This window comes from Anas acuta, chromosome 18, assembly GCF_963932015.1.
Source record: "Anas acuta chromosome 18, bAnaAcu1.1, whole genome shotgun sequence".
Classification (NCBI taxonomy): Eukaryota; Metazoa; Chordata; class Aves; order Anseriformes; family Anatidae; genus Anas; species Anas acuta.
In genome coordinates this window covers 10,301,220-10,326,839 of record NC_088996.1, presented here as the reverse complement: position 1 = coordinate 10,326,839, position 25,620 = coordinate 10,301,220, and the positions used below count along the sequence as shown (strand labels likewise).

Genomic DNA, 25,620 nt, shown 5'->3' with positions numbered 1-25,620 from the left:
AGCAAACAATAGGAAACACCAATTATTAAAATGGTGAAATTCAGTTTAGAAGCTACAGTGCTTTCCAGAAAACAGCGAGCACATTGCTCTGTAAATTGCATCATGCCTGCTATGGCAGTGTCCTGAGGTTAGATTCAGATGACAAGAGGAACAGTCTTCATCTCTTGCACAAAACTATCACAGGTTGGTGTGACCCCGCGTTCATGCCTTCAGATAGAAACGAATGGTACTTCACTGTTTCCCATTACTTTTGATTAAAATGATTGGGAATTAGATAGGAAACATCTAATTTGTGATCAAAACTAATAACTAAAAAAAAAAATAAAATTTAAGGGCTTTCTTTTTTACACTAACCTGTGTTCAAACAAAGTCAGTTATCATTTGTATAGTCCATTTAGGTTATAAAATCTATGTAAACATGTTCCTAAAGATGATGACAACTTCCTGGACAACATAAAACACAGCATACTAAGAGCTAAAAGGAACCTTCATCAAAACATACACAACCTTCCTATACAACAGAAAAATTTGGGACATCCATCTTAGTATCTTTACAAACAGAAGAGTACCATCCAGAATCTAGACACGTTTCCAGACACATCATCATATAGAACTGAACTCCGGATCCTGCTGCCTGACCTCGGAGAGCCTTGCATGGAGGCGCCCTCTTACCAGCCTCCCCATTGATGCAGCAGTTTATCGATTGACAGCCAAATGCAAGATTCATGACACTACTACACAGCTGGTGGGATAACCATCAAGAAGAACACTCTGCACAACAGCCCCTCTAATTTTGTTTTTAGAACAGACAATTTCAACTACATAAACACCACACTAAGGCCTGAAGTACCATGTACTTGGATAAAGCAAGGGTTGCTGGTTTAGTTTACTGCTACAGAAAAATGCTTCAGTAGTAGTAACAACCCTCTGAAATGCACCGTTTTACTTCTCATCCTCCACTGTTTGTAACATGCAGTGATAATTAACTAACAGTTTTCTGTGTAAATTATAGATAGGGCCTAAGACGTTAACTACAGCTAAGGTGGATGCATCTTACTACGGAGGCAGTGACTACCAGCAAACAATGAGGAATAACAATGCTCTCCTACAGCAAGAGCGCCCAAACATATGGAATATGTGCATAACACTTCTTTTTGGTGTGGAGAGGAAGAAAGACAGTGTGAAGTCATTCAAGCGGAATGATAACTAAACCAAAGCCAGATCAAAGGAATGAAGAAGAAAGACTGAAATGTGAAGCTGAAATATTTATTGCCTTCAAAACATCATCCCTATCCTGTCCCTGGGCACTTTAATATTTCGAAGTTGTTAGAAAGCATTCTAACTTGTTTCATCATTTCAAAGAAATAAAACCAAAAATATAAAGTAGAGAACAATTTTATCTTTTACTCCCTGATTTCCAGTATAAGATGAGCTTGTCTTTATGAGAAAAAGCATGAATCCACTTATAAATTGTTTACAGTTTGCATAATTTGAGATGTTAACATCAAAAAGCTGGTCTGCATTCCTTCAAGTAAGCTGTAACAATGAGTGATATTTACAATGCAATTATTATTTTAAACTATACTTATGTTTTAAATAAATCAGGAGATAACATTAACAAACTAAACCACTACTTAAAGCTGTTAATGAATTTAGAGTAAATACTCCATGTGTCTAGTATCACACTTCAGTAAAATAAGAAGAATAATGCATTACATTCAAAATTAATGGCTCTCAAGTTAACCAGACATTGGTTAAACATGCTAATAATAATTATAACTATTTCTCATTATAATAATGACAGGGTGCTGTTGTGCTAGGTGCTATGCAAACAGAATAAAACAGCAACTGCAAAATGATGAATGAGATGTGGGTTAAAAGCCTGGGTAAGCGCTGTAAATGTGGTTGGAAAGGAGACTGTTATAACTTAGCTAAACATTGAAGATATTGTCTACAAGATTTAGATACATCACATACAAAAGGCCACAGAGGCTCAGTTATCCAGAAAGGAGGATTAGGACAGATTAATTGTTGTGGCTTTTACATGCTGAGATGACAGCAAAACCTCAGCCACGAGAACATGGAGGGGAGAATCAGAGAGACAGGTGTAGATAACTGCCTAGATTAAAGGAGACAAGGCTGTAATTAAAAGGCGGACCAGCAAGTCAGCAGCACAGATAGTAAATAGATTCATGAGATCACCCAGAGAAGAGGTGCAGAGAAGGAAAAGATAGGAATCAGAAAAAAGTGCTGTGCCACAGAAAGCTGGAGGGTGAATAAATACACCATCCAAAGGACAAACTATGGAAGAGATTGCTGAGAAGAGCCCCAGACAAGAAGAATCATTTAACACTTGCAAAGAACAGCCCAAGATGTTATGAGTGACAGTGGCAACAGTGGTTGGCAAGTCAAAGACAATGAGGATTAAATAAGAGTAGTAAGACTGTCTCCAATTTTTCCCAATATGGAATTCAAAGTGAAATATCAGACTAATTACTTCAGTTTAAAGCATGCCAAGTTTATTATTTCAAAGAGGTCTGAATTGATAAAAACAACCTGGGTCAAAAAGCCTTTTTTAATAAAGTTTCCCCCACTGATCTTGCTTCTCTTCTATCCTTAGACAATCAAATCACGGCTACACCACCAAATACCGGTTCTGAATGAGCAAATGTCCAAGAAGTAAGCACATCACCCATGCACCTGTACGAGAAAGTGCAAGGATCCAATATTCATTCAGTCATTTTGTATGTCTAAGGCATCTATTTTTAGGGCTAAAATAATTGTACTATTATATTTTAGGATTCAGAATAATATCCATGCTGTAAAGGACTCAGTAGTAACTCAGTACTGAGGAATGACGAGCACCTATTCACCTCATCAGTTGATTCTTCATGTCCACTAGTGTGGTAGACATTTTTTCACATTTTTTCAATAAATGCACCTGCAGAAATATTAACTTTCATTCCTCAGTGAAGGTTGCTTGTGCTGTTGATAAACCTGGAGGAAAGTTGCACAAAGTACGCAAAAAATAACCTCAAGTTTACCAAGTGTCATTCAAGTCTAGCAATCGATTATCAAACAACGACTAAAAAAAGGAAGAAAGATATTTTGTATGATTTTGGTAGATAGTTTTTAACTGACCCTAAGGAGGTGACGGCCTGAAACATTTTATGCTCATTAAAAATCAGTAATTGAATTTAATGATCTAAAAGATTTTCTTTGGCCAACAGAAGGCTCTTCGCTCCATCAAAGTTTTCAGCACTGCAGCCTTGAAGTATTCTGCCCTGAATTTAGAAGATGGGCTAATGTTAAAGGGAAGCTTTTTGGAATAAGGGAATGATTCTGACATTTGTGTTAAGTATTTATATATTCACTTAGTGAGGTCAAACTCTATAGCCCTTAACTACATTAATTATTCCAACAGCAGTTTACATCAGTTAACCGAAGTGTTATAGCACTACACACTGAAGCTGTTCACCTAACGTGACAATACTTTTCATTTCACACATCTATATTGAAGCATTTTCATTGTTAATATCATCAAAAAGATGTTATACGATATATCTGTAATCATCTGAAGGGCCGTAACAGTATATACTGGATATAGACAAAAATTAAAAATCAGTCACTTTTCTTTTTGTACAACTAGTTGTCTTTAAATACATATTTCATTATTGCCAGTAGGTCTCCAGAGAAACTGGTGAAAGAAAATGAAAGGCTGTAAATAGTTAATAGAACACTTTAGCTTTGCTTTTAAGTGAGACTATTAAATAAAGCTACCACATTTTTTTGTCCTCTGTTCATACTTTACATTGTGCCCCCTAGAGTGAGGGTTATGTCAGCATGTTCACTAGAGCTAAAGGAATGTTTACAATATGCTGGAAACTTTGACTGTTTTTGCTCTAAAAGGTTTCAGATGCTCAAACAGAGCACCAAGTGGAGAACAGCTGGCTGTTTTTCCACTGATTCTTAGAGGGGGGAAAAAAAAAAACATACACAGAAAACCACCACAACCCTGTCTTAAAGAGTAAGATTATATCCAAACTGTTCAGCCACTTAATGTTACCATTGCTTTTAAATCACAAGGTTAGACTTTTTCACCATATTGCAATTGTTGTAACAAGACAACATGAAATATTTTTCCTAAAAGAGAATGATGAACAATGAGCACGAGTATAAACTCTTAATGTTCTTTATTGCAACATTTGGAATTAAAGACAATGGCTTCTCATATTTCTTTAATTATTTCCTGCTTTAAATAGTAATAGCTTTTCCATTCCTACACAAATTCCTCCACAAACAAATACTTCATTTTCAAGGAAAAATGGAATTAACTACAGGAAAACAGCTACACTTGGGCAATTATCCTAAAAATATTAACAACAACAAGCAATTACTCAGAATCTGGATTGAACTTAGAGCAGCAAAAAAGAAAAAAACAAAACACAATGAAACCTTGTGGTTAAAGTTATCACTCCATTTATTTATCACTGTATTGATGATTAGCATTCAGTTGTATTTTTTTCGTATGCAATGGCATTTTTCACATCCTCCGCTACAGGAAATCCATACAATATACTCCATACAATAGTATTTTGAAGAGGAACCCTTTTAAAAATAAAGTTCTCATAGGGTTTGGTATCATTAAATTCTCAACATCCTCCATAAATCACAGTTGATTTCAAACACTAGTTCAAATTTCAAATTTAACCTTTTAGAAGTGTTGTGAACCAACATAATATTAAATGCAAAGTTATGCAACTATAGCCTGCAAAAATAAAAGAAATTATATTCGCTGCTATTTATGCTATTTATTCTATCTACTTCTGCCATCTATCTTCGGGATTTTACTTATCCTTGCCTTCACCCATTTCCTTTTTCATTAGTGCAGAAGCATTATGTATACCATCTACTTGTCTCAGATTTACGTACCCTCATTTCTTCTACTTTGTCCCTGTTATAACAACTCAGGAAAGTAATATAAAGACCAAGGGGATTTTGCAAGAGATTAGTATTCTAAGGGACTAAAAGACCCTTACATAAAAACTGGTGCTAAAATTTGATACATTTTTTTAGTATTACAAACAAAGCAAAGAGAGCCTTTTAGGCCAAACAACATCTGGGCCTTCTCTTCATGTATGAAAGCAAGCTATACTATGAAAAATGAGTCATTGCACAGCCATAGCTGCAGGAAAAAGTAGGAGAGGGATTCAACATTAGTTTTTCTGTGTAGATGTGCACAACTCTAAATGGGAAAGAAAGGTAAATTGCTTTTATTTCTGTAATGTATTGAATTTTTACTGCCACAAACCATCTTCATACCATGCTTTCAGGTGAAAAGTCGTTGAAACATTTTGGTCGGCCATCTAAAACAAAATTACAAAATACCTTGAAAGCTGTACATGCATGCTTAAACATCCTATTCTAAAAATAAAAATCTGCTGATAGGTAAGAGCTGCTCTCTTGGTTTCTAGAGAGTTTATCCTCTCTTTCTTCCCCAGGAGAGTTTTAAACAAGTTCAGATGAAAAGGAGTAGAGAAGCACTGGAGAAAAGAGGTGTTGCTAGTTTCTTATGTAAACAAACAATTTTATTGAGTGACTTTCAATAAGCCAGCTGCTAAACATTTGCTCTGTATCATCATCACTTGCAAAGTGCTGAGATTTGGCTCCATAAGCAGGTTTTTTTAAAAAATGAGAAAGATTATGAAAAAGAATGCTATGAAGCATTTAACTGTGAATAGTGTGGACGTATTCCTTGACAATTCAATTTTCAATTGCAACATCTGCACCTCTAGAGGTAACGTTTCATTTCTCCTAACATCACTTTATAAAACTTGTTTCCTTCAATTATACTTCAGAATAGATGAGTAAAAAACTCAGGAAAGCTATATTTCAGTAGCATAATGAAAATATTAATTTACGTATGAGAGACGCAAACCAAGAAGCACTAAATTAGATCCTATAATTATTTCCAGTATGTGAGAATCATCACAACGTTATCCTGAGAAACCAGCAGCAGGAAGGTCTGCATTTTCATGCAGGTGACAGATGTGAGGACTTAATCTCTTATATATGTTTATAATTTATTCTAAAAAGTCCCATTTTGAGACAGACAGACTTAATACAACCCACAGAGTCACAGAGGTATTATGGACTCCAGAATGGAAGGGAACTGAAGACATTAACACCGAGGCATCTAAATAGATGCTGTATTCACACAACTCACATTACGAAAAAAAAAAAAAAAGCCATTTGTTAGGTTTTTAGGAAAAGGTCCTCCACCTGCAATACTACTGTTGGGAACACTACTCAAGTACAGATCAGCTAAGTGCTCCAGAGATGATCACTGAAATAGAAAGAGTAAAAATGGTCAAAGAGACAGGGTGACAGCCTTTCAAGGGGCCACTTCAAGGCTGTGCCTATTTCCATTTTCCTAAATTGCCATAGGTCTCTGAGCTTCAACATTTGCATTCTTCAGTTAAATGGGAAATTGAAATTATGAAGTAATCAGATATTTTAATATCAGAAGAGGGAAAACAAATATTTTTAATAAATTGGTGTCCAGATTTCACAGACAAGATACTATAGATCATTTTAAAATCTACCCTGGGTAAATGTTGTGTGTCAGCAAAATCTTTTCTTTCTCTTCCATGTAATTTCTTTAGCAAAAAGTGAATATAGATTCTGTTGTATTCAACTCAGGATGGAGTGTGGCAAATTGTAATATAACCATACCTCTTTAATTCTTATTCCTCTACTTAAAATAAAAGATAAGAACCACAGAGATTTAGCCTATTCGTACCCCACTCTCATGACATATTTTATGCAACCAAAGTAAAGGGATTAGAGGAACAACTTTTCCCACTGAGTAATTACACAGAAGCTTTCTACGTTGTTATTATAAAAATACAGTTTAAATGCTTTTCTTGAAAAAGTAAGAAAATCCTTGGAGCACTTCTTAGAGTCACTTTTGCTACAAGGCAACGCCTGTGATGTGCATTGCTAAACTAAATATAAAATTTCTATCTAAAAGTCACCACCAATAATCATGACTATTAGAGCGATTCTTTTGCAAAAAAATTGTTTTTGACAAAGATTTCTGCCATGAATATCATAAAAAAAATAACAACTTCCATAAACCGTGTAAGCTCCTTCAGTATTAAAACTCTGGCAGCATTATTTTTTCAAAGTGAATGATACCTGTAGAAATACGGATTTTACTCTTTCACAAAACGCCTCAAATCACTTTCATTGTGCATCCATATGGATGTGCTTGAAACTGCAAAAGAACTCTTTGCTGTCACACCACTGAAAAAATAAAAGTAATAATAATAAAATCACTAAAATGCTTACCACTTCCCTTTGTTTGCAGCTGACTAGCTACTCAAGATATAATCCTGTGGCCATTTCAGAATCAAAGTGCATTCAGATCAAAGTAGTTCATGAGGTATCACTGATGTACCTACTGGATTCTGAGTTGCAATTCCACAAGGCATCATTTCTATTGAAGACAGTGAACTATATTTTCACCCACCTCAAGGAAGACAAGGCTGTTTTCTAAAGATTTACTGTGTCTGCTTTAGCCTGTAATTACTTAATTTGATTCTGCAAATAGTCTAAGAAATTCAGGAAAACAAAGCATTTTCACATAAAACATTAGATCTTCGAAATCATTTTAATAGCAAGAGATTTTTAAATCAACTAATTTTTGCAGCAATGTAAAGAAACCTTAACGAACACAACCATTTTTTCTGATAAAGTTATTACTGCTTACTATATTACTTACACACACATTATATATAAATGCATACATACAGTATCTTTACGTTGTTCAAATATAGAATTACAGAATGGTTTGGACTGGAAGGGCCCATAAACATCATTTCATTCCAACCCCCTGCCATGGGCAGAGACACCATCCAAAGGTCAGGTTGCCTAAAGTCCCATCCAACCTGAACGCTTCTAGGGATGGGGCATATGCTGGCACCAAACTAAAGGTTTGTTTTCTGGAAAGTCAGCCTTGCAGGATTAGCAAGTTCTTCTGTACCAGACTCACAGTGAGTCTCTTCATAACATTCATGTGCACTGATATTACTGATAAAGTAGCAAATCTTCTACAACATATAATAAGCCATTTGCATCTCCAATTAACATGTTCTGTAGCCTTTATTTGAAAAGAAAATGAAAGGAGATGACGAGACCATCAGGAATAGTACTACTTCTCATGCCAAAAATACCTTCTTGTCAACTAGTTTTAGTGATTCGGTTTCAACAGGACAGCAGCCTCTGCATAGCCTTCACAGGAGGTAACAAAGCAGAGGTTTTCTACCAGAGTCGAAATCTGAAAGAACTGGTTAGAAGAATATCTGTTGGGCTTATACTATGGCACTATACCAGCCAGTAAAATGTTTTTAATCTCTAGGAGCCCAGATCAGCCCTGATGATTCTTCCAACATCTGACTCCATCCAGACAAAAACAAAGCTCATTTTAATTTCTGTTCCATTAAAAAAAAAAAAATAATTACTTAATAGCATTACTAATTCCATTAGTAACCTTAAAATTAACCCTAAATCACTTCTGGAAGACAACCAAAATGACAGTAATACAGATTCGCTACTGAAGAGTAAACTATCTCCACAATTAAAATGCTTACCCAAAGGCTGACCCATCCTCAGGTTCAGGCCAAGAACTTGTTAATAAAAGCAAAAGGTTAGGACTGGCCTCTGCCAACATGCTCTGAACTTTGTGAGCCCTGAAATATCACCAGAAAACTGGGTTCTTGAAACTTCAGTCTTTCACATCCTTACTGTAACCCAAACATTAAACCTAAGCTAATTACAGTTAAGGAATATCTGAAATACATTACGACCTTCTCAGGTATCTACAGAGCTTCTCAACACAGTGCTGTTAACTAAAAATTAGCTTCAAAATCTCCAACCCACTAACCCACTTACTTTACTTGCCTGAAGGGAAGCACTACCATGTTTACTCTGCAACAGGAGCACCCACACAGGGAATAAGTTCTGAGCAATCAGTGGCCTGAAAATTCAGACTTATTATATTAAACATACACATACTTCAAAATGACACGTTATTTGTAAGCCATGGAAGATAATTAATGCAACTACGTTATCAATGAGTCTGATGTTTCAATATTAAAGACATGTTTAGTTAATAAACAATAAAATCTCTCAACTCATAAAAAGACAAATAGCGTGAAGAATTTGAAGATTAAGTGCTGAAGTTTTTATTAATGTCTGTAGGGACTTAAAATAGCATTTGTTGATAAGTACTTATGAGATTATAGAAATAAAGGAAAACAAACTGCAGCCCAGTGACCTGTATTGAATAAAAGTATCTTCACAATGCCTCTATCAGCTTACATAGAGATATAATATTTAACTATGTAGTTTTCATACACAAATTCTGTTATGTCTCAGAATAACCTGTTTTTCTTAGAAATAATTTCCATAACTTTTAATTCAAACTGGATAAGCATATGGAAATATTTTACTTAATCAAAAAAGGAAGAACAAGGAATAACAAGAGAATCTTGTCATGCGTGCATCTGCTGTATGTAGACCACACCTCTGCTCAGAAAATATCAAACTTTTTCTATCCTGATTAGTTCTGTGATGTACAATGGTCAGCAAAAAAGCTGTTCAGTACAAGTTCAGTCCTGAAAAGTGTCTTCTGTTTGCAGTAGACCATCTCTCTGAACCCTGGCTACATTTGTAAAACAACAACTTACACCAAAATGTGAGGTATCAAAGAATAGAAAAAACATATTAAAGTTGTGATTCAAATATCTATAAATTACATTTACTAAACCAAGTTCAAATATAATTTCCAAGATTAAAATCAATATTGAAGTTTTTCGTAACAGACTTGCCTCTCTTGTGGCTTCTCCTAAATCATAAATACGTACCTTAAGTACTGAACAGGAGATTGCACAGAATACAACAAAAACGGACCACTACATTAGAGCCTAATGCAATAAACACATTTTCAAATGTATTCCTTCCAAAATAGTCCAAAACAATCTTTGGTTTGGATTCTTTGCCTATTAAGTCTATCTAATAAATGTGACTAAAAATTTACAAGTGTTTCAACAATTATTCCATATTCACTTACTTCAAAGTCTCTTGCAGCTTGTGAATTTTTTTTTGAGCATCCCCCCTTTCTTTATCAAGATCATTCCGGATACCATGAATCTACCATTTGAAGGAAAAAATATCATATTTTAGGTAAAGCAAAGCCTGATAAAATGTTATTTTAAATTTTAAACTTTATTTTACATATTTCTTTTGCACTGATATAGATAACTGTCAATATATTTCTAAAATAACATAAAGTGACTAGTATTAACAGAGAGGTATGAGAGTTATTTTGTGTGATCCTGAACATTTGTACAAAAACTATAACCAGATAAAGCACAAGGTTCAGACCTCTGATGAAAAAGCAAATCTCATTTTGCTACTGTAAACAACTCTATGTATGTGTTTACTATGTGGAAACCTGAAGTGTTAGCCTGTTTCAAAAAACGTAGGTATTGGCAGGCTGTGCATCAGAGAATAAAGAATGTTTTAAAGAATGTTTTACCAATCCTGACAAAGTTATATATATATGTAACAGCTGGCTCAAGGATAGTTCTCAGTAATAATCTGTCACCCTTCTTATGCTGAGCTGAATGTTTGCAAAACAAGCAGTAGATTATTTATAAAAAGCAGGTGTTTCCTTTGCTTGTAAAACCATTTAGCCTAACTGGTTCCTGATTCAGCAGATAAGCACATTTAATCAAACAGTGACATTTAGGGTTACTACCTATTATTTGTTTGATGTTTAAATATCCTAGCAGGCAATAGCCACTGTAGACCAATAAAGATTATTAGATAATGTGTAGGTACTTAAGTGAACAGATTGCATCAGGGACTTCATGATTCCCCTACTTGAAGGCAAGCTTGGTTTTAGTATTTTATGGGCCAATCTATATAATTCTATGGATTTGTATCAACAGACTGTTCATGTGTATTTCTTCCCCTCATCCTTTCTTGATTTTTTTTTTTAATTTCCAAAGCATAACGTTGCATCAGAATTTCTGAGTATGCAAACTGCTATAAAATTATTTATTAAAAAGAGAGCTTCTTGTTTACTGATGCACAGTATCCCAACTACAGTAAGCTTTATCTTATCTATAATATAAATCAAATAATGTGGTTCTGCAAGAATGGCAACACCTATTTTTAACCTGAGCTTGAAATGACATCTTGAAATATCAGAGAAATTAAAGTTTGCAACTTGTCAATGCTGTAAGAAAATGATTCCAACTAGATGTACTGCTACTACCAAATGGCTGATATAAGAAACATGAACATATATGTTGACTTTATCTTGCACCAAGCTTAACAGTGCAGATGCAAACCATTCAGGGGCATTTGGACTTGGTACCTTTGAACATCATCAGCCACATCTGATCTGTATGGATCTGATCTGGAAGGAAGTGATTTATTGCAATAAACCAACATCCACTGTACTTCAGCAGTCAGAAGTTATCCAAGTCATGCTAACATAATTTTATTTCTATCAGAAATATTATTTCAATCCTAGGCCTTTCTTGAGGCCAACATTCATAAAAACCATGACTTGGTCTAAAAAGACAAACGAAGGCTAGGATTACAGCAAAACATATCTTGGAACAAAAAAGAATTTAATTCAAGTCAGCAGGAGGCACTAATTCAAACCAAAAATCTCACTACAGTTCATGTAGCAAATGCTATTATTAAGCGACAGGTCGCTATGATCACAATTCATTATTTTATGTTACATATTTGCCACATTTTGAAATGATGTTTGAATAACACATCCTTTCCAGTAAACAGTCGTCTAACACACTCTCTTACTAAACACTGCATGAGTTGAATACATAACGTCACTAAAAATGAAGTTTAACTTGAAACCTATTGATGTTTAAAGTCTGAAAGAGTAGATAGCATTTGCAAAGTGCTTAGGATGAAGTGTTTTTGAGAACTACACTTTCTAATTTAAGTTTCTCATGTAAAAACAATGCATATTGACAATATATAGAAACCACATTCAAACCACGTAGCCATACAGAATAAAGATACATTGGGAAAAAAGTACAGAAGAACATGTGAAGACTGACAACAGGTCAGGCAAAGTTCAACTTAGTTCGTTGTTTTTTCCTCTAACAGCAGTTAGCATCAGATACCAACAAAAGAAGACCTTACAAATAGGACAGGCATACAGCAGTACTTTGGTAATGCTCTCCCAGCCTGCATAACTTGAGGTGATATATCAGCAATTAAATGGCTGCACTTAAATCTTCCTCAAATTTGTCTAATTATTTTTCTAACTCGTGCAATGCTTGGACTGCACTACCCTATACAGAAGACCTCCACAAATTCTGTAGAGATTGATTGAAAAAGTTCATTTTGAAACTGCCACCTGCTAATTTTGGTTAAGGCTTCCTGCTTCTCACACTGAGAAAAAACAAACAAGCAACCCATCTCCAGAATCTGTCACTACCAGTTCTTCATTTAAACAATAGCTAAGGCGGCCTCAAAATAATGAAAGAAATACAGTGCACTGAAATACGGAGCACAGAAAGCACTGCACCCTCTTAGCTGGAGTGAATTCCTCTCAGAGGGAGTTAAAGAGAATGCATTCCCAATTCAAAACACTGGTGATATACTTGTGTGAAATATTTTACACCTTTATCCCCATTTGAGATAAGATTATTTTTCAGACTGGGTTTTAATTTTTTGCATGTCCTTGTTCTACAAAAAAAATAATAAAAATATGTTGGGGGATGACTTTGGAGTTTAAACCTTTACCTGTTGCATACAGCAGTCTTAAAAATGTGCATAAGACAATATATTTTCCTGAAAATATTACCTGCTTTTCATATACACGCTCCAAGTGAAGTTTGTCCTGTTGAAGTTTATAGTCTTGATCCTGCAAATGAAGAGGTATTTCTGAATAGACAAACCACGTCTTTTATTTTAAAGCAGTCATTATCAGTCACATCCATATTTGTACTTTATAACATCATCACTAAATACTTTCAAATTGACATTTAGCTGTTATTTTCAATTATGGAAAACACACCACTTTATTTAGTGCTTCATTAGCTTATAAAGGGCATCTAAAAAGATGTAAAGTTACAGGACTTCGTTCCTTGTTCATAAATCCAAGATGTGAGCAACACTCTTAGGTTTTACTCAGAGAAAAATCTTTGACAAAAAAAAAATCCAACCAACAGCAAAAAATACCCCACAAAACCACCTCTAAAGTCATGGTTCGAGCTTTGGAAGAGAAAAAACAACTTGCTTTCCTGAGCTATTAAAATGCTATTCTGTACTACATCAACTCTGAAATGAAAGACATCAGAGGAAAAGTAGATGCCAAAACATGAACAGGCTTGATATGTTATACAGACGTGGAACTCATTATCCTGAGATAATGAAAATTGAACTAAATTGTTAAAAAGCAGAAAAAAAATTGAATCTTAAAAATATATGCTGATTAGAAAAAAGTATTTGTAATTTTGATGTTTCTCTTTAATACAGGTTTACATTGTTAAATCATATTAAAACATATGAATTAAGACAAATAGTCAAAAAGTTCCTGTAAAAATTCTGCTCTTACCCATAAAATGATCCAGTCTACTACTACTTTTTAATCAACCTTAAAGCATAAGGTGACATACCCTATATATTTCTAGGAATAATATACAATATGCATCCTCATGTATTTAAGTGTATTTTACTATGGCTATCTAAAATTTCAGATCTCTGAGAGAAATACAAAGAACTGGTCATTCCTGAGTGAAAAGTTCAGGGCTCACCCTCAGCTGTTGCTGTCTTTGATGTTCTGAATCTTGTAACTGTTGTTTTAATATACACACACCATGCTGCAACTCTTCAATCATATCAGATGCCTGTAAAGTTTTAACAGAAAGCATCTTTGTGTTATTAGCTCTGTAAGATGCACGTTTTGCCTTTTTATATTCACTTCTCAAAGGTGACTAAAAATTGGAAAATTATTATCCTAGGAAAAAAATGAGTTTGTAACTCCAAATACTTTACATCAGCCCCTATAAAAGTACCACCTGTATATGCACATAGACACCCACCCACCAAAATTACTAGTTAGCTTCAGATACTTTTTTCAGTCAAATTTGGGAATGAAAAATTATGTTAGTTTTTTCGCATTTTTATTTTTAAACTTATGCACATGAATAACTTATGCAACTGAACATTTTCTGGGATTTATTCATATGCATTACATTTATATTGAGGAGACCACTTCTAAAATAAACATTTTAATTCCTGTTATAGATGGAAGCATACCTTAGCTGCTGAGAGAGCATGCTCCTGTTTTATAAAATTTATATCAACATCATATTTACTTTGTAGTTGCTGAATGTTCTCCTCATATTCCTGTACAATACGGTCCTTGTCTTTCTGAAGTGAGCTGTGCCTGTAAGTAGTAAGCAAACAAAATATGGAAATTGCTTTCATATTTTGGCATTTTACCTGCTCACCTTCTATTTTACAGAGTTTACAAATCTGACCGTATCACGTGTTCGTTGTAACAGAATTAAATACTTATAAATAATGGAAAGATAATTTACTTATAATGGTCATTTGAGTCAGTTCCAAAATGAGTTTTGCATCAATTAATACATTTTTATGAAAATTCTCTAAAGCAAATTACCATTTACTGAGTTCTTGAGTGAAAACAATTAATGTTTGAAGAACATGGAATTTCCAAAAGCAATGTTAAAAACAGTAACCTCTATTTAATTACCTTGCTTTCACTTCCTGAAGTTCAGAGCATACCACCTGGTAACGTTGTTCTGCTTCAGTCTTTTCTTGAGATAATCTTTGACGCTGCAAATTACTATTTTCAGCCTCAACAGTCAACTGCTGCACACGAGCCTCGAGACTTTTGACCGTCTGGTTCTAAAGAAATAAATCATTGTTAAAAAACACCACAATAAATTAGTGTATACCCCTGTTGTTATCCAGTAGTCTAGAGCAGCAAGGTTCATTGGTGGTCCAGAAACACAAGAGTTACAATGGCAAAGCTGTCAATCATGACAGTAAGCTATATAGGAAACATAGTAGGCTGCACAGCATCCAGTTAAATCTGTAGGTTTCTCATGCCAAAATATTCTATCAAGTACTTTTACCATCATCGTACATATTTTTATCTGTAAGCATATCAAATTTCTAAACTAAAATGCAGAGCAATGCAGTTAGGTTGTTAAATTATAGATTTTAAACAACCGTTTTAAGTGTACACTTTGGGAAAACCACATCCAAGGATGTAAACCATAAGATACAGCAATATATGGTATGGACACAATACAAGAGAATGATTATAATACGAATGCTACATTAACAGTGAAAATTCTGTTTAGTTGTCTTTCAAATCAACTAACAAATATTAACTAAAAAAATTCACCAATCTCATAAGGTATGTACATCATCTCCATTTTATTACTGGAAAAGGGAAGACACACCAGGAAGGAAAGCATGTGCAGGAATATAGCAAATACATATCAGGACTGAGACCACATTCCTCAAGGCTCTGCTGAAACACATTTCCCTAACCCACTTCTCCATATTATATGTTTAATTACAGTGATTTTCTTCCAATATATTACAAATATTCCCACCTGCCAAAAAACTATTTTACTCCTAATATAAACAATCTTGAAAATGAGCAGAAATAGGAGAGGCAGGTAGCACGAGACTACTGTTTCCCACTCTTCCCTAAATTTATGTTAATATGCACGGAAATGACTGAAGTATTCCTCAGGAGGTTAGAGTCAAAAAATAAGACACAGCTGTCCTTCCAGGATGTACATATTTTTTTTTTTTATATTAACAAAGGTCTGAACATGAGGGAAGTGGAAAAGTATTCTCACCGTCTGTCAAGTAAAAGAAAAACCTCAAACATCTGCCCTGTCAAGTGAATGCCCCAACTGCCATATAATTTTAAATGAGCCTGTAAAGCAAGAACCTCATACAGTTGGAATGGTTACCCGAACTTTGGCCAGTCACTTAAGCTATTTTACGAACATAACAGAGCAAATTTTTCCATCAAAGTCAGCTGCATAGCATGTTTTGTTGTTGTTGTTGTTTTGTTTCTAAACAGTCATGTACGTATCATTTTGCCAAATATCACAGTTCCTCCCTGTGATCCCAGCCCTCAGGAATAGTTCAATGCCCAAAATCCTACTTATGAGTTCTATAGCATTAAATTGTTCAGCCAATTTCACTTGCTAACAGCAATGGCATTCTTGACAATATGAAACTCTGAACAAGAAAACTCTGAAATACAGAAAAAAAAACAACACAACCAAGAAAGAAAGAGAAAGAAAAAAAAGAAAACTAATTTCCAGTGACAGTCTAGTCTTTCATCTTAAGCCCTGCCTTGAACTGAACCTTGTTTAATTATTAAATCAGAAGCTGCTCAGCAAGATCTGTCTAGTTTTGATGGTTCTTAAATTCAATCTTGCTGACAGACTGTGTCCATTTTTCTTTGTATTTACTGTTACCTATGACATGATCTGAATGTTAATTTTTAACTTCAACATTCATTAATAAAGGAGTAACTTTATTTGACATTGTCCTTTCACTCATTCAATTTTCTTCATACATCATACTGGTAAAAAAAGGATGCTTTCTTAAGGATACTTGTTAATTTCTTGCTTTTTACACTCTTTACATATTGAATTATTTCATATCTGTCATACTCAGTTCCTCAGATTTTCTCCTTTTTTGCAACACAAACACTTTCATTTGATTTTTCTGCATAATTCTGCAATTGGGGAAGAATTTGTTTCTATTTGTCAAACTGATGGTTGTCACAAGTGAGTTTTTGCATACGAGAACATCACTTGAACACATGCCAAAAATTGGGAATAAAAGTAATGCTAGGACTTCAGGTAAGCATAAGTTAGAGAAACACTAGAAAAGTTATCTGAGAGAGATAAATAGAATTCAAAATTTGCACTTTCAAAAATAGATAGATATTCCTTGGAAAGATTTCAAATCTATGCTCCATGTCAGAAGGAAAAGAACGAGGGCAGAAAAGTATTCACAAAGTAATTGAACAATATGGTTTAGGCTGATGATGCCTTACTACAAATTGTTGTATAATTTACATAATTACAAACCTTGTATGCCTGCACAAGACCCACTTAAAAGGTCTGGTATAAGATTACACTTCCTTAGAGAATACAGTTGAGGTTGGTGATTAAATCTCCCCACCTATCTTATCATCACCACCAAGAGACATTTATCTATGACACCGATTATGATTACAATGTATTTTTTAAAGCTAAACAAAGATCAAAAAGATTGAGGCACATGATTAAATAGCATCTCTAGACTATTACAGTGCTCTCAGAGTTTTATAGACAGCTTACAAATTTCCAATTGAAAGAAAATTACACTTTTGCAAAAATAAACAGGAGCTTCAACCAACCCTGTTTCAGTGAGATGAAGCTCAGAAGAAACAGAAAATGAAGTACAGGGACAGAGGCCTTAGCTAAATCCACGTATCAACACCAGGTTTTTCCTCACTAGACCAAAAGCAAGCTTTGGAGGTAAAACTCCTGCACTTGCCATCTACAGTGCTTTAGTTCACACTGCAGAAGTCTCAAAGCAAAAGAACTGGATTCCTTTTGGATACAGCTAAACTGGAAGATGTCAATCAGAAACAGACCTAGTGCCCCTCCAGTCATTAATTACTATTAAATCAATATAAACAGGCTAAAGCTAGCCTGAAAGAGCCTCTGAAGCATGCTGAGCATGGACATAGTCACTTGAAGAGGAGATTTGTAAGTAAGAAATTGCATGTATCTGTAGATGCTACATAAATCTTTTTTTTATAGTTTACAAATCTACAAAGATGGAAATTTTTCTAATTTGACTCAAAAACAGCAAGAAATGCTAGAAGCAGTCCTTCAATATAAATACTTATCTGTGTAAAACTCATTGAAGGGCTGCACTTCAATGTTCATTTCCAGTGGCAAAAATCTTTCATTGAACTAGCTGCCCAGTCACTGTCCTTTCCCAAGACAAGATCATTGCATTTCTTAGCCCAACAGTATTCATGTACACTTCTGCACAGATACACAAAATTCAATTGCTTAAAAAGACACGCTTCCTATTGTCACATACTAACAAAAAACTTACTGTTGACTTTATTTGCTCCAGGTAATCTTCCTCCATTTTGCTAAGACGAGCATTGGTGTCCTCCAGTAGTTCCTGCATATCTTCTGTGTGCTTCTTCTGAATATTAAACTTCTCCTTTTCCATTTCAGCTACAGCATTGTGAAGCTGCACCACAAAAATATTATCGAATAGTAACTGGCACATAAAACTAGCATTTATATATTCTATTATCACAGTATACCAACAGAACACCTGACAAGTGCGGGTTACACCTCTATCTTCTATAACACAACCATATAATTGTCTAACTAAAAAAGTCTGTGACTCTATAAAGCAGTTGTTTCATTGTTTTTTTTTTAAACCATTACCATTGTACTTCACACTACCATCTTTAAGATAAATGCTGCTCCAGTTTAACTTTTATAGTTTCATTAGATTATAATTAACATTAGCATTTTGTCTTCTTGTTTGTATTCTATCATCATTGATGACAATTACAGATGATAAACACAATTACTTGCTATGTAACTACCAAAAAGTGTGATCTCAGGCCGAAAATCACGCTTCTCTAAAACAAACAAAAAATGCTGAACATTCAAGCTTCTAGGTCTTAAGCACAAAGGACAGGATTTATGATTTCTCTCTTAAAAGAGAAGAATTAAAACCAACATCACTTCCAGATGCAGGGCTGGGAAGAAAGAAAATTAAACCTAAGCAGCATACTTCATCTATGAAGGAAAGCATTCTGCCCCTTTTGTGACGCTCCCTCTCCTGAGAGGGGTAAGCAAGGCAAATACTGACAATAATTTGGGCAAAGGTGAAGCTGTTCTGCAGTAAACATGCTTCTCTATGCTTTGCTGCTGCCTGAAGTCTAACAATAAATAAAAATACCTTGAAGAATTCATGACCCAAAGAGAAAGTAATAGTTCAAAGGAATCACCGTGACAGCAGGTAGCAGGAGGTTTACCAAGATTAAAATTCCATGTCAGGTCAACCAGAAATAAACACTTCCCTATTACCTCCAGCGACTTGCCAGGAGGACCAGATGAAGCCCAGGAACAGCTTCTACAGTGACCAGCTGGGTGGGGGCAAGTGACTATGGGTGTGCAAGAGAGTCAGCAACAACCTTGCAAGATTACTCTAGATACAAATAAAATCAACACAAGAAAATCTCCCTAAAAGTAACATCCTTTCTATTATATTTATGTTTTTGAAACAACAAAATTATTATCCCAGATACACTGTAGGAGTCTTTCAAACAAAGCATTATATTCATTACCCTTTTCTCCCACTCATTGTTCAAAGAATCAGCGCTTTGCTCACACATCTTCTTTAACTCCACAATCTGCTTTTCCTTTGCTTCTCTGATGACTTGTGACTCACGAACAAGGGTCTGAACTGTCAAAAAAGGGAAAATAAACAACCATTCAAGAGATACCTTTGGGACTTTTCACTGTTGGCAACAGATGCAATCAGATTAGAACAGTTTTCCAATTGACCTGGCTTTCTGATGTTTTTCTGCTGTTAAAAAAAACACTTAATGCATGTGCTTTATAACTTAGCACTTAAATTCTATGTCACTAAAATAGTACAAGGTGTTCTCTATTATATTTAGAAAATATTGCATACTGAGGTTTTCCTTACCCTAGTGGTAAACAAACATCAATAAAATTCCCTGAAACCTCAAGAAAATTGGGATTTTTAAGCTGATTTCATATGCATCCAGAAAATATTTTCATGCAGGTTGAATGACCAAGATATACAAAAAAGTTAATTCCCCAAAACCTCCCCCAACAGAAGCACTGGATTCCTTGCAGGACACTTTAACTTAGCAAGGAGCAGGAAACAATATACATGGAACTTTCTTTCTGTACCTAGGCCATCAGGCTTTTGCATTATTTTACATGGTGGTTCCATCTAGAGTATAAATACACTCCAAGGAATTCTAGAAGAAATTAATACTCAAAAACTGCTGACAAGCCACACTCAAATGGGCCAAGTTTTATACGTATGACATACTCAAGACTACTGCTCATGTTTGAAACCTCTTGCCACAATAGTACTAAATAAATAATACATTGTGGTTTGATTAAAATGTACTGAATGTATAAATAAATGAACCTTGAACCAGAGATCCCAGAAGTTTTGAATAAGTGGCCAAAATATTTCAATATCAAAAAAAAATTTTTGGTGACGCTCATGAAAGCGTGTAGGCATTAACCATAAGCACACACTGCCTCTTGGAAAATTTGCTTTGGCAACTATACAACCAGCAAAGACAACCAGGCAAGCCTCTAAAATCTAAAGGAAAAATACAGGAAAGAACTGCAAACGAGGACGAAAAGTATGCTTGCACCTAGAAGGAACACGCAGGCTTGTGACCACAAGGTTGCAGTACGATACCACCATGTAGAAAAAAAAAAAAACAAACAAAAAACCCAACACAACAACCAACAACTGTGAAGATAAAAATCACCTTTTTTCTCCAGTTTCCTAATCGTCTCCTCAGCTTCATTTTGTTTGGTTTTGTAAAGGGACTTCAATACCTCTATTTCATCATTCTTTCTGTCCAAAATCTGTAGCAAAGATTCACAATACTTCAACAAACTTCCAAAAACACAAAGCTACAACCTGTGCACACTGATAACTGTCAACGGAGCTGCCTTCAAGATATCCTTAGATCTTGCAGGCTAAGCAATGAAATATAAATAATTTTCATAGCTAAGACTGCCAAGTCATAAACAAAGGATTGATTTAGATGAAAGCAGGCACTAGGGTAGATTAAAAAGGCTTTTCATGTTTTTTAGGGGGTCTTTTTGTTTTCTTTTAAACTTGGGCAAATTCAATGTTGCATTTACAAGACAGAAAAATTAAGCTAGTGCCCTAGAAGAGTCTGGAAGTTTCACAGTTCTACAACTGCAAATAGAAAGGATTTATTTTCCTTTTCATATTTATACTGCCTAGGTATACCTTAAAGCACCTCAATATTTCTTAAACCTGATGAGAATTTAAATCATTAGTGAGCTTCATTACACTTTCTTTGACTTCACTGGTACTATTATTCGTAATAGACCAAGTCCTTGAGGTGTAACTACATTTACATTTCTGTACACATTGATTTTGGAAAAAATGGTTTGAGTATTTGCGTACTTTGAGATACTATATTAATTTAAATTTCAAGTTTAAAATAAACAATCAACTCAGATCTTATAGCAGTGCCCCAAATCTCTCATCAAACAAATGCTTTTATCTTAAAACAATATTACTCCATTTGCATTAAACGTGTTTTTTTGTCTTTAAAGATTGATATGACAGTATTTAGCCTTTTCTAAAACATCCAACACTATTAAACGACTTCAGAAGCTGGAATTCTAAGATCAGTTAGAAAAGGATGACAACTCAAGGGATGAGAAAGCATTTAAACTATTTCTTATTCCACAAAGCCGTTTCCTTTAGCCTCCCATCTTTGCTAACTGGTTATGCTTGCAGACTTTGAGAACAGATGAGCCAAAAATGCACCTGACCAAATATTAACATCCTTTCAGGAGGCTTTGATGTGTCATAGTGTTGTGTCAACTGACTTCCTCCAAGTCTGTGACTCAGTCTTAAGAAACAAAACTGAGATACTCAGTAATGCTAAGCATACGGTAGGATAAGTCATTGTGATCCCGATCCTGAGCACTGAGCTCCCGTTACACTCCTGGAATCACAGCGCTTCAGAAGGTACTTAGTACCTCACAGGATTTGACCCCACACATTCAAAACATGGCATTAAATGTAACAGAAAGGTCTTTGACAGTCTTTTTGTAATCTTCCCCAAAGTGGTGTTATGCAACACAATAAAGGCAAACCCAACTTAGCCCAAAGGAAGTGTGTCTGGTGTCATTTTATTGCTGTGAAGGGTTAAAAGCAACGCACAGCTTTAACAATGCAATAGCATAAAAAAACTGTTTATAGACCAGCCTATGCTTTAAGATGGTGTCAAACCAGAGACTGTTGTTGTATTAGTAGGACAATATGCATGTTTATCATATGTTCCTACTGCTATTTTTTGCATTGTCCATAACAATACAATTCTTCTCAATATTTTTGTGTACAATTTCCTAAAATATAAGTGTCTTCTCTTTAAAAGAAAAATCAGAAGTTTATGATTTCATCAGCATATAAATTGATAGAAACTGCTAGACTGGTAGAAATAGTTAAAAATGGGTTGTCTTGTTAAAACAAACAAACAGAAGTCACAAAAGTCACCTGGTATTTTCAACTGCTTCTGCAAGCATTTTTCTTTTCCTCAATTCCTGCTATCATAGAATATTCTGCATTCTTATCAGCTTACGCAATCTGTTATCTACAATCTTACTTTAAAGGAACATTAATTGCAATTCTGAATAAGTACAATTGTGAAGAATTTATTATAGTCAGATTCTCTATTATTTTGTCCTATATATTATCTCTGGAAAAAAATAGTTCTTACCTTTTGAACATCAGTATCATGCTTCTGCTGTAATTTAAGTTTTTCTTCATGAAATTTACCTTCCAATATTTTCATTTTCACATCCAGCTTTAAAAACAAAACAGAACCAATAAACAATTAAGTTAAGGAACAAACTTCACTGATGTCCTTTGCATAACCTTTATATTACTCATGTATGTCTTTGAAAAGGCAATGGGAAGTCACTAACAAATAACAGCTATGAAAAAAAAAAATTAAAAATCAATATTCAGTTTCTTGGTCTTTTCATATTTATCTGATAAAGCTGCTATAAAAGTTCTCAATCTAAAATATTTATTTAGAAAATGAATTTGTAAGATGTTTTAGTTGGCAATAAAAACAACTGCTACTGCCCAGAAAAGAGCTATCGTCTTTTATTTAAATAAACACTTAAGAATTAAACTTTTCGTATTTTTGTTACTATAACAAGCACGGTAAGCAAGCTTTTATTCTTTAGGCAGGTGTTACATTTACACAAAGAATGTCCTTTAGCACAGATGCATGTTTATTTTTGTTTTCTATTATTCAGAGATTTCACATTATAAACACATTTCCTTTTAAAGGTTTCTTATAAAGGGATTAAGATTACTGTTGAATTTGCTAAAATACATTTCTTGCTTCCGCTTGTTTGTTCATTGTAGTGTACTTAACACCCCCAACAACAGCATGTTGCCATTTATTACTCATAGTCTTAGTTTGCATTTTAAAAGTATTTTTAATCTATTGCATACTTGCACTATGCCTTTAAAGCTTGTCTTCAGGACTCTGCAAATATGATAGAGGTTTTGTGCTTCTCAGAGTTCTTAAAAAAGAAAAAAAAAAAAAAAAAAAAAAAAAAAAAGCAACACCTCTACTCAGCTACATGCTATTCTACTTCTACCTTTAATTGTTTCTCCTATCCAGGCAGCGGAGCAGCCAGAAAAGCTTCCCCAGAATGACAGATCCCAGCAACCTCCCTCACTTTACAGAGGACAAACCACAACCATTGGAGCATGAGTACCAACATCTCACCAAAAGTTTTATGTAACCATTATAATGCCAACAGAAAAAAAAAAAAAAAAAAAAGCTTTCAGGATGTTCCAAGAGCCCATGATGCTGAGGCCCACCTGGCCAGCTAAGGGGCACCAGGCTCAGGTCACCACGCAGATCTCCCATGCTCAGTTTTGGTTAGCTCAGCTAAGAACCTCACTTCCAATCTTCCCAGCTCACAAAATCTGAAGGAACCAACAAGCATTATTCATTGTGCCCTTATTTTTAATCCTTTGACTTACCCAAAGCAGATTTTCCAGCAAGAGTCTTTATTTAACATATAGAAGCAAGAAATACACCACAGATGATGAATAGCTATTATATGATTACTTTGTTGTATGCATCTGTTCACTCTGACTTGCAGAAATGCTTTAAAAAACAAGCTACAAAACTTCAAGTCATCATTCAACTAAAAAATGCAAAATGCAGTGCAATAAATACTGCAGGCCTCGACCGCTGAGCGCAGAAGAGCAGCACACACTGTCCATTTCCAGACTCCACACCCACTGATAGCCAGAGTATGTGCCTGCTTACTACACCACGTAAAGAGGCTTTTTATCTGTCAAGACTGAAGAGGCACACAGTCTTATGCAAATTATCAAAAAATAAAAGTTGGATTGACAATTAATCCAAAGAAAAGGCAAAGCGTGCTTAGCTTTCAGACATCTTATCATCAAAAAATAAGCATCACAGTAAAAATGCATGTTCTATTCATAAAATATATGCATATGTGTATATGAAAAATATATGCATGTATCCCTTCAACACAGTGACAATATAGAAGAAAATCTCACTACCAGGTGATAAACAAGCATTGATTTAAAAAAAAAAAAAAAAAGAGCACTGTAATCCACTTCCAGACAGACAGTTTGTGAACATACCATAAATAAATATGAAGGACTTGTAAAAACACAAATACTGGAAACTAAACATGACAGAACCTCCAATCTAGCTGAATTACATTAAAAGATTACAAATTACTGACATATGGCTATCACACTCATACACCTATTAAGTACACACACACATTACATTTAAAACTCATTAACGAAGTGAAAACATCTCTGCTGACGTAAATTAATCGTCGGCATTTTGCATCAGTTGAGCTCTGACCCATGCCTTTATTCTTTTATATGTTGAAGGAGCATAAAAATGAGACAAAATAAAAGTCACCTTGTATTAAATATGGACGTATATTTTAAAGTGATGGTGACTGCTCTCAGCAACTTGGCTGTCTTTCCACAGGTTAACGGCAATACTTGAAGTTGGCTCCTGTTTCTAGTCATTAATCTTCCACTTAACAACTTTCTTTCACTTGCATTAGTTCTTATCAATTTTACTTCATTTTCTAGTCCTTGCACTAATTACGGGAGGATGGACCTCCCCCTTAAAAGCACACAGACTTTGGGGCTACTTTCCAGAAAAGGATTGACAGCTTTGTCTCAGGAGAGCTACTGGCAATCAAACAAAATGAATTGGAAAAACGTGTCCAAGATACAGAAGTCAACGCTTAACAAAGGCAAGAATGCAATAACAAAATGAACTACTTGTTCTTTAATAAAAAAAATAAAAATAAATAAATCCAAAAGACCAGCAACTCATCAGTTCAGAGCTCAAAAAAAAAAAAAAAACAAAAAAACAAAAACCAAAAAAACCTTCAAAAGCACTCCTATAAACTTACAATGAAATTCTGAAGTTTCAGTACTCCAAACATTTTTCAGTCCTGTGTCGTCCACAACTTATATGGTATGTCCTGAACTGACCAAATTACATAAATATCAGGGAGACTGATTTTAAAAATCTTTGAAAAATCAGTGACTTATGTGCACATCAAGCTTTCAGCTTAAGTTGAAACCTGTTTTTGTAATGAGTATCCGATAAAT

General features: G+C 34.6%; 1 protein-coding gene across 9 annotated transcripts in view; it reads right to left on the bottom strand.

Annotated features, from left to right (window-relative positions):
- Positions 1–25,620, bottom strand: part of CEP112 (centrosomal protein 112) — a 161,832-nt gene that overhangs the window by 109,083 nt on the left and 27,129 nt on the right. For all 9 annotated transcript variants that reach the window (XR_011088771.1, XM_068655182.1, XM_068655183.1 and 6 more), the window contains exons 9-17: positions 22,691–22,777; positions 20,693–20,792; positions 19,496–19,614; positions 18,238–18,381; positions 14,834–14,988; positions 14,374–14,503; positions 13,869–13,961; positions 12,917–12,976; positions 10,136–10,215 (exon numbers count right to left, since the gene is read on the bottom strand). Coding sequence is in view for 8 of the 9 variants with exons in the window: in XM_068655182.1 (XP_068511283.1) it covers positions 10,136–10,215; positions 12,917–12,976; positions 13,869–13,961; positions 14,374–14,503; positions 14,834–14,988; positions 18,238–18,381; positions 19,496–19,614; positions 20,693–20,792; positions 22,691–22,777 (968 nt within the window). In the remaining variant the exon portion in view is untranslated. The remainder of the gene's footprint in view (positions 1–10,135; positions 10,216–12,916; positions 12,977–13,868; positions 13,962–14,373; positions 14,504–14,833; positions 14,989–18,237; positions 18,382–19,495; positions 19,615–20,692; positions 20,793–22,690; positions 22,778–25,620) is intronic.